Raw genomic sequence first — 9,963 nt, forward strand, 5'->3', positions numbered from 1 at the left:
ACGTGTACCATCCCCTGCCGGAGCCTCGTGGAGCTTTAGGTGTTTTCACTCAATAAACACTCACAACGCCCGGTCTGGGAATCGAAACCGCGATCCTATGACCGCGAGTCCGCTGCCCTAACCACTGGGCCATTGCGCTTCCACAGTATATTATAAGCTGTACTATAAAGAAATGTATTTTAAAAAATATTGATAATATTAATTTTTAGAAAATCATTAGCAAAATCTAAAATGATGTACCATGCAATGAAGCGAAGGTGAAAATGAGTAATGCAAAATTCTCAAAGACAGCTGCATACCAAACTATCACTCATTGATTGATGATGATTGAAAATTAACCAATAAAACGTGATCACCATGCAAATGGCCATGGCCCCCTTACACTTTCATTCGCAACTTAGGCATATATTATCAGACACACAGTGGACTTGACTATAACATTCTGTTGTCAGTCACTGTGTGCCTGACAGATACACACACACACACACACACACACACACACACAAAATGACAGTTGGAATTTTTTTTTTAATTGTTATGTGTGTCAGTATGTATGTGCACCTGCCATTTTTTTTTTTGTTTTTTGTTTTTTTGTTTTTAACATTAAACTATGATGCAGTTGTAATCTACAAAATCTGAAATGAATTTGTAGAAAATATCTTTAAAAGATATCCATTTTATTGAAAGTTATGAGGAAATAAAATCAATGTGGGAGGTGGGGTGGGGGGCACACTTGAGTTGGTCTGCCTATAATCATCTCGAGTTATAGAGTGGCACCTTGGGCAAATATCTTCGGTTATAGCTTCAGGCTGACTAAAGCCTTGTGAGTGGATTTGCTAGGAGGAAATTGAAAGAAGCCTGTCATGTATGTGTGTGTGTTTGTGTCTGTATTTGTTCCCACCACTGGCTTGACAGCTGGTATTGGTGTGTTTATGTCCCTGTAACTTAGCAATTCAGCAAAAGTGACTGATAGAATAACAAAAAATAAGTACTGGGGTTGTTTCATTTGACTAGAAATTCGAGGCAGTGTCCCAGCATAGCTGCAGTCTAATGACTGAAGCGAGTAAAAGAGATAAGAAAAAAAGAGACAAAACCATCACTGCTTTTCTTCATATTGGACTTTTTGTTTTAAGAGCTTTACCACCATCACCACACCCACCACCACCACCACAACCACCTTCATAACCACCACTACCACCACCATCACCATCACTACCACCGCCATCATCACCAACACCAGTACCACCAACACCACCTCTGTATGTTATGGTTTCCTTTAATTGTTCTTTCTTTCATATTTTTTTAAAGGTACCTTGCTGAAAGTTACGCTAAGAACCACAAAATAATGAGTAGCAACCACAGCACCTGTGGAATGGCTAATGATCAGAACTTTGGAATTCAAGATGGTATTACAAATGGTGGAGATTGGTATTCTGTGTCCAGAGGTATATTGACATCATTATTATTATCATCATCACCACCTCCACCACCATCATCATCATTGTCATTGCCATTTTTATTGTTTTTTCTCTCAGAATTCTTGGTCTTGTTTGCTCTGGTCGATTCTGTGAGAGTGGACAGTGACCTGTTGTCAGAGTTCTCACAGGGTCTCTTTCCACACATCATAGGCTTTGATAATTGGTTGTTAATTATTGTTAATTATTTCCTCCTTTTATCCCTCCCTCTACCTCTGAATGTTTCTCCTGAAATAAGATGCTATGGACAGGCAGATGGATATCAGCATCCCTTTTATAATATCAGAGGATACACGATAAGCTAACAAAATAAGATTATAAATTACTAGCTTAAAAGTCGCATTCTGTGCAGACTTTTAGGCTAGCTCTTGCAGAGGGATAATTGGGCCTGTAGCCCCAAACTAAAGAGAGCTAAACAGCATGATTATAATACGTCTATAATGACTACATGCCCCAGTAGTGTTTGATCAGAGGTTGACAGATGAGAATTCTGTAATGCAATCATTCTATTGTTCCAGTCCCAAGTTGAATTCCAACTGTTGGCCAAGTTGTCTCAAAGTTCTTATCTCAATGTAAAATTAATGAAGGGAACATCATTTATCTCCCCTTTGATCTCTGACATCATCTGACAAATGCCAACCGAGATGGTGTGAATCAGCCAAGCTTTACCTGCTAGAAATAGCAACCCAAATGCTTTTAAATCCAAGAACCAAATCATCCTGATTCCAAAAAGGTATATGTCTATGTAGAGCAAATGTAGACTGAGATACAGAGGTACTGGACAATGACTGAAACAGGTAAAACATAAAAGATGTAACTGACTTATTGACTGTTTCATCGATTGATTGTTAGCTTGATTGATCAAGTTATTGCTTCATTGATTGTTTCCTTGATTATTTGACGGCTTCACTGATTGTCACTTTGTTTTATTGACTATTAAATTATTAGTTTTATTTCGTCAATCAATTGCTTCCATGATTGTTTGTCTGTCTAATTGATTGTCCCAATGTCTCACTGATTGTTAATTTAATTGATTAAAAGTTTAGTCATTGATTTTGTTTTTATTGATTATTTAATCAACCAGTTATTTTCCTGCTTATTTAAATAGCCAATTGCTAGTTTGATGGTTTCACTGATTGCTTGCGTTTTCCACAGGAATGCAAGACTACAACTACCTGGAGACAAACTGCTTTGAGATCACCTTGGAACTCGGCTGTGATAAGTTCCCACCAGCTTCACAACTGAAAAAATATTGGAATGACAACAAGAATGCTCTAATTACATACATGATGCAGGTAATTAAATCTGCCAACCTAACCCATCATATACCCTAACCCTAACCCTAAGCCTACCCACATTTAAAAATTTCCATCTGTGTTTCTATACTCCATACATACGACATTTAAATCCTGCCAACTCTTTGCTGTACTCTTCCTTGACCTTCATACCTTTCTTTCTGATATCATTACTCATCATCATCATCATCATCATTGTTTAATGTCCACCTTCCATGATGGCATGGGTTGGACAGTTTGACCAGGCAGAAGACTGCACCAGAAGGCGGCGAGCTGGCAGAAACGTTAGCACGCCGGTCGAAATGCTTAGCGGTATTTCGTCTGTCTTTACGTTCTGAGTTGAGTTCAAGTTCCGCCGAGGTCGACTTTGCCTTTTATCCTTTCGGGGTCGATAAATTAAGTACCAGTTACGCACTGGGGTCGATATAATCGACTTAATCCCTTTGTCTATCCTTGTTTGTCCCCTCTATGTTTAGCCCCTTGTGGGCAATAAAGAATTAAGAAGACTGCATCAGACTGCTATGTCTGTTTTGGCATGGTTTATGTGACTGGATACCCTTCCTAATACCGACCACCCAGCAGAGTGGACCGATTGCTTTTTACATGGCATCAGCACAGGTGAGGTCAGTTTTGGCATGGTTTTTGCAGCTGGATGCCCTTCCAAATGCCAACCACTTTACAGTGTGGACTGGATGCTTTTAACGCAGCACCAGTGCTAACAGGGTGACTAAGTACCTGCAAGACAAGGATCCTTTGAAGTGGAGAGGGCACTGGGGGAGGTGATCTTATGTCAGATGATGAAAGGTTAGAGTGTGACAGTAAGACAGAAACAGGTGTCTTGCTTTAGAAGAGGTACATTTATAATATCTTTTTTTCTTGAGCCCCTTTTGTGTGATATCTCTTTCCTCACACTCATTCTCTGTGAGATCTTTATTCTCACACTCATTTCTATGATATCTGTATTCATATCCACATTCTCTTACTATAAGCTGTGAAAAGTGGTTGAAAACCACTGTTATAATCAAAGCCAAACCCACTATTGTCATGTGATTTAAAAAAATTTTTTTTCCATTTTTCAGTCTCACATTGGTTTGAAGGGTTTTGTGTTAAACAGTATGACCAAAGAACCAATCAATGATGCAACAGTGAAAGTTCTTAATATGACAGATGGACAATATATAAACCATGATATTACTTCAGGTAATGCAAATATTTGTACTCTGTAACCAATGTAAAGACATCTGTAAGGGTGTTGTTGTTGTTATTTATTTTTCTCAAGAACCAGTTCAGGGCATTGGGTTGGCAGAATTGTTAGGGTGTAAGAGATGAGATGGAGTGCAGTATCTGCTGCAGTTCTTTACATTCTGATTTCTGATTCCTCTACTGATATTGAGTCTAAAGTGTGTATGTGTGTGTGTGTGTGAGAGAGAGAGAGAGAGAGAAAGAGACAGATCAGATAGACAGGCAGACAGAGAGCAGGGTGGAGACACTAATTATGAAACTCCATTAAACTCATAAAACTCAGTGTGGTATGAGTTCACAAGAGACTTGAGCATCAAGGGGTAGCTGTAGCATTCATAAAGAAAGCCCAAGGGTGGGAAATATTGGTAAAAATTCCAGGAACCCCAAAGACAGAAATGCTACGTGGATGACTTAACTTGAATAAGAAACATACATTCTGAGTTCACATTTCACTAAGGTTAACTTTGTCTATGTTCCTGGGTCAGTAAAATAAAGTAGCAGTATCAATACTTTTATTTGATTGTCTTCCTCCTATACTCCCCCCCACCACCACCACCACCAAATAAGGTACCACTTAAGGTACTGCATAAAATTATTTAGCTCTTGTTCTTTTGATCACCACCAAATTTATGACATTGAACAAAAGTCAAAAGCCGTATTTTGAACTCTCAATCTCATGTTTCAGGCCACTATGGAGATTACTACCGACTATTGATTGATGGCTTCTATGAAGTTGAGGTGACAGCTAAGGGCTACCACCCTCATACCCGCTGCCAAAGAGTTCAGAACAAGCCATTGCACGAAGCTGTTGAACTGAATTTTGAGTTGCTGTCACTGCATTACCCCAGCCAAAGAAATGTGCAGGACATTTTGCACTGTGAACAGCTGCGAGCTCTTGCCAGGAACCAACAAAATAAGGTTGTTTAAAGTTTATATCTGCTTTTATCTTCCTGTTTTGTTTTTTTTTTGTTTTCAACTTTCACTTTTTTTCAGAGTACATTTTTAACACCATTATACTGCACAAACACAGAAAGACACACTACGCCCATGTAGTATATCACACTTATACCACCCTATATAAATTTACAATATTACATTGTTGGAGCCTTGAATTGGAAGTGGGGGCACCATATATAATTCCATGCACGAGCCTTACAAATCTTGTGCCTGACAAAATTAATGATAAATATATATCTTTTATGTTTTACTTATTTCAGTCATTAAACTGCAGCCATTTTAAATTTTTAGTCAAGTGAATCAACCACAATGCTCTTTTTTTTTCAAAGTCTGGTACTTATTCTATCGATTTCTTTTGCCAAGTCGTCAAGCAGTGGTGGTGGACAAGCACACACACATACATATATATAGAGAGAAAGCTGCAATGGACTTCTCTCAGTTTCTATCTACCAAATCCATTCACAAGGCTTTGGTCAGCCTGATGCTGTAGTAGAAGACACTTGCCCAAGGTGCGACACAGTAGGACTAAACCTGAAACTATGTGATTAGGAATGAAACTTCTTTCTTTATTGAAATATTGGATCTTGAAGCAGATAAGCTATAAATAATAGCATGTAAATATTAGGTTAAAAAAATCCTTAAGTTATTAACCCTTTCAATACCAACCCGGCTGAAATCGTCTCTGGCTTTGTAGTACAAATGTCTTGTTTTCATAAGTTTTGAATTAAAATCTTCCACCAAACCTTAGTCACAATTTATGTTCGTACCACGAGCTTAATTATAACTAAGTTATTTTACTAAATTCTTTGTTATATTTAAAATTAATTGAAAGAAACAGAGCATCTCAAAATAAATACGGTAACGAAAGGATTAATTATAGCTTATCTACTTCAACATTCCATAAAAGAATTATTTGATGTTCTCTTGAAGTTCATAAATTCATATGATTTATAAAATAATTGTTCCCATGTGTTTTTATATAGAGCTAAAATGGCTCTTTGATGATGGAATTGCAAAATAAATACTATTTTTTTTTTTTCCTTTTTCCTTCTTCAGGTTGAAACTGAGCAGGAGATTTATGACCAGTTGTTAAATGATATCTCAAATTACTTTAATCGGAAAAGACGAATTGCTTAAAAAAAACAAAAAAAAACAGACGATGAAAAATGAAAGAAAAACCGAAGAAAAAAAGGAAAGAAGAAAGAAAAAATAGCATGTACATAAAAAAAAAGAACACCAAAACCAAAGAAAAACCCTGTAATACCTCCCACCCCACCATCAACATTAGCATTTTAAGTTAAATTAACATTTTAACAATTTAGAAAACAAACTAAACGACATGAAATTATGGCAAACCTAAAAAGTAAGGTGCAGTGAGGTTATGGGGTGGGACAGAAAAATAATTTCTTTTAATCAAAATATTTTTATTTAATTTTTTTTGTTTTATTTGGCTCAAAGATCATGCATTTTAATTTTTTTAACGAGGGGAAGGGCCTGAGAGCTGGGACAATTGTGATGTTTATACTGTTTATTCTAACCACCCCACTATATCCCCCCATATCATCAATCTTCAAAACATGCATTAAGTGTAACGGCTTCAACTTGGCCAGGATTGAAACCTTGGTCAGTTCTTTGTGGTTGTGATGTTGTGATGTTCAGCTGGTGGGAGATTTTCTCTCTCTCTCTCCGCTGAGTTCTAACAATACTCATTACTTGTCCATTTTAATCTAATTTTCCATTAATAAATAAATTAGTAAATTAATAAATTCAGATGTTAACGATATTTCATGATATGGGGGATGGCTTGGCAGAATTAACAGTGTGTCAGGCAAAACATCTGGCAATTTATAGCAATGGGTCTTTATGTTTTGAGTTCAAATTTTATGAAAGTCAGCTCTGCGGAGATGATAAAATTAAGGACCAGTCAAAACTGGGGGTCAATTTTATTAACTAAACCCCACTTCCTCTAAATGTGAGGCTTTGTGCCTTTGTTAGAAACCAATTTATGATGATAACGATGCTGATAATATCAATTATTATTATTATTATTTACTTTTAATTTGCATGTTTGTTACAATCACTTGCTGAGACACACCCAGCGTCCTAGGGTGAGTGAAGGATAAGAGATGTTACAGTATGACCAAAAGCTTGGGGAGGGGAAGTGGCAGGGGCAGTAGCGAAATATCTTCATGTAATACAACACATACATTTAAACTGATAGGGATTTTCTAAGGATGTGGGCAGTACTTGTCAGCACAATCTTTTGGATTTCTCTGAGACCTGGTTCTCCTGGGATATTATCTAGATGTTTCTGACATCCCTTTCTTATCATACCTATTATTATTATTATTATTATTATTATTATTATTATTATTATTATTATTATTATTATTATTATTAACATAGGCATAAGGCTAGAAATGTTGTGGTGCAGGAAACATTTGATGTTGTTGACCCCAGTATTTGACTGGTACTTTATTTTACCTACCACAGAAGGATGAAAAGCAAAACTAACTTCAGCAGAATTTGAACTCAAAACATAAAGAAACAAAAGAATATGTTGTCCTTTGCTCTACTGGTTCTTCCAATCTGTATTTAGAAATAATTTTAAGGCAAGCATTAATGATGATGATGATAACGATTTGTTGGAGAGGGTAACTTTATTTATTGACCCTCCACCTCTTTGAGGGATGAAAGGCAAAGTCAGCCATAGCAGAATTTGAACTGGGAATGTTCTAAATTTTATAATTATTATGAGAGGTGCCACCTAGGGATGATCCAGGAACCCCATCCCTACAGTCATTTTCTACCCCAGACACTGTTTTCCCTCTCTTGGGTGTAGCCTGGGTTTCGACCACATTCCTTGGGAAGTATGCCTTTAACTGTTGTTAACTATTTATGGGTATCTCTGACACCAACAATCTACCATTTTAAGGTTCTTCCTTTTTTTCTTTCACAACAATATTTATATTTATTTGTCTTCTTTAATTTCTTCAACAGTTCAATTAGGCTCTCATTAGTCTTTCAGAGAATTGTGAATTGAATTTGAAGCACTCCTGAAGACACAGTGCCCTTCTATGAATAACCTCTAGTAATCTACTTATCTTTAGATGGGGGTCACTCTTTTTTCGATCCTTATTTTCTCCTTTGTTTTTTCATTTTTTCTATTTATCTTCAAACCCTATCTTCTTTCCATTACGACAAAATGATTGGAGATCCTTTAGCCAATTGATGCTCTACATTTGTCAGTCCCTAGTGCTGTCGGAGTTGGAAATATCGTGATTCTGTCAGTTTCTGATTCTGCTACAACCGTCTTCAGTTTAGCATTCAATGATACTTTTGGAAGCTGCAGACACCTAGGTATTTCTCTCTGTTGTTTGTACTTCTGGACTCTACCATTGTTGCTATTCCTCAATGCCTTATTCTTTATTTTATTTTCTTCTTCTGGGTAGGAGGTCCTCATAGGGTTTTCATTCCATACAACAACTCAACCTTCTATCCTGCACTACCACTTTGATTGATCTCATTTCTGCACCTATATTGATGTATTTGTCCAGAATCACCTGGCAGTTTTTAATAATCATTGTTATTATATTACCTGCAAATTTTTATAGACTCTGACTGACCACATCTTATTGCAGATGACTTTTGCACTTAATACTTTCCCACCCTGTCTCAATGTCAGAATTAATACCTGGTCAGGACCCCTTATTCCTTCAGCCCTTATACTGCAGTATCATCTCATTGGGAGATGTGTGGTACCTGAGCTCGGCTTGCCTTCTCACCTCGTCCTCAATCTTAAACACAAATCAGGTGCATTTGAATGCTCTGTCCTGTTTGAGTGGGGGGCATATCCTGTCACTACTCATCAACCAGGTTTTCCTGTAGCATCTTTTTATTTATTGCATCTGGAAACCTCTGTTCTTTGCAAAAAAAACAGAAGTTTGTCATTTGATTCTTGTCCTTTTCTGGATAAATTCTTCAACTAGATGGCACTCTTTCTGGTGACGTATCTCCTTGGGTGATATTGGCTGGTAATACTTTCATTACTATTTATACTTTTTTCTTTTTATTTATCTAAATTAACATTTTCAACATAATTTTTTTCCATTCTGTTACTGTAATTGTTTGAGCTTGAAGTACTGTTTTTTTAATTCAAATTATTATTACTATTTTTTTTTTTTTTTTTTGTAAATCTGAATTTGTTTTGATGAAAATTTTAGCAGTTCTGTATTTCTTATTTTTTATTTTGCTACAACAATATGCTAAATACTTCCTTGTATTATCACTCATCTGACCTTATTAAAGCACAAACAACAATGCAAATGACAACTTGCCAAACATGTTCACGCACACAAATATGTGTATGTGTTAATGTAAGTATTTAAAGAGATTTGTTTTGTAAGGCCAGAAAAAATGTGAGAACGTATGAAGTAAACTACAAAAGGAATAGCTATGAAACATGTGTAGTTTTTATTTAACTTTTACACTCCTTGGATTCTTGGATATATAGGTATGTTGGTATAAACAGGAAAAATAGAACTCAAAATATGAGTATATGTATATCTTTATTAATAGGTAAATGATAGGATTGCCTCAATCCTTCAGGGGTAGTCTGAAGCATCCAAGCAACCAGGGGATGTTTAAATCCGGAGGCACTCCTGGGAATCACCTGTGCGGGTACTGTCTTGGTTAGAGGGCATCCAGAGGCAGGTAATTTACTGTTTAAACCGTAGTTTATAATTATATTTATGTGGAAAATGGAGCAACAAATACAAGAAGCAATTCTGTTGGGCTAGTTGGCCATTGTTTTATTATGTGGAGGTTACATAACCTCCACATAATAAAACAATGGCCAACTAGCCCAACAGAATTGCTTCTTCTTGTATTTGTTGCTCCATTTTCCACATAAATATCTTTATTAATATTTAGCAGAAGTAACAGAATGACTCGGGGTCCAAGAGTTTCATGCATTGGCACTTTACCAATGCACA

At 36.5% G+C, this 9,963-nt stretch overlaps 1 protein-coding gene across 1 annotated transcript in view; it reads left to right on the plus strand.

The window, feature by feature from the left end:
* LOC106873361 (carboxypeptidase E) overlaps window positions 1-9,775 on the plus strand; it is a 41,755-nt gene extending 31,980 nt beyond the window's left edge. The window contains exons 5-9 of the mRNA XM_014920691.2: window positions 1,309-1,445; window positions 2,631-2,770; window positions 3,850-3,970; window positions 4,698-4,930; window positions 6,026-9,775. Of these exons, the coding sequence (XP_014776177.1) occupies window positions 1,309-1,445; window positions 2,631-2,770; window positions 3,850-3,970; window positions 4,698-4,930; window positions 6,026-6,106 (712 nt within the window). The 3' untranslated portion in view covers window positions 6,107-9,775. The remainder of the gene's footprint in view (window positions 1-1,308; window positions 1,446-2,630; window positions 2,771-3,849; window positions 3,971-4,697; window positions 4,931-6,025) is intronic.
* Window positions 9,776-9,963: the final 188 nt, after the last annotated feature.

This window comes from Octopus bimaculoides, chromosome 24 (genome assembly GCF_001194135.2).
Source record: "Octopus bimaculoides isolate UCB-OBI-ISO-001 chromosome 24, ASM119413v2, whole genome shotgun sequence".
Taxonomy (NCBI): Eukaryota; Metazoa; Mollusca; class Cephalopoda; order Octopoda; family Octopodidae; genus Octopus; species Octopus bimaculoides.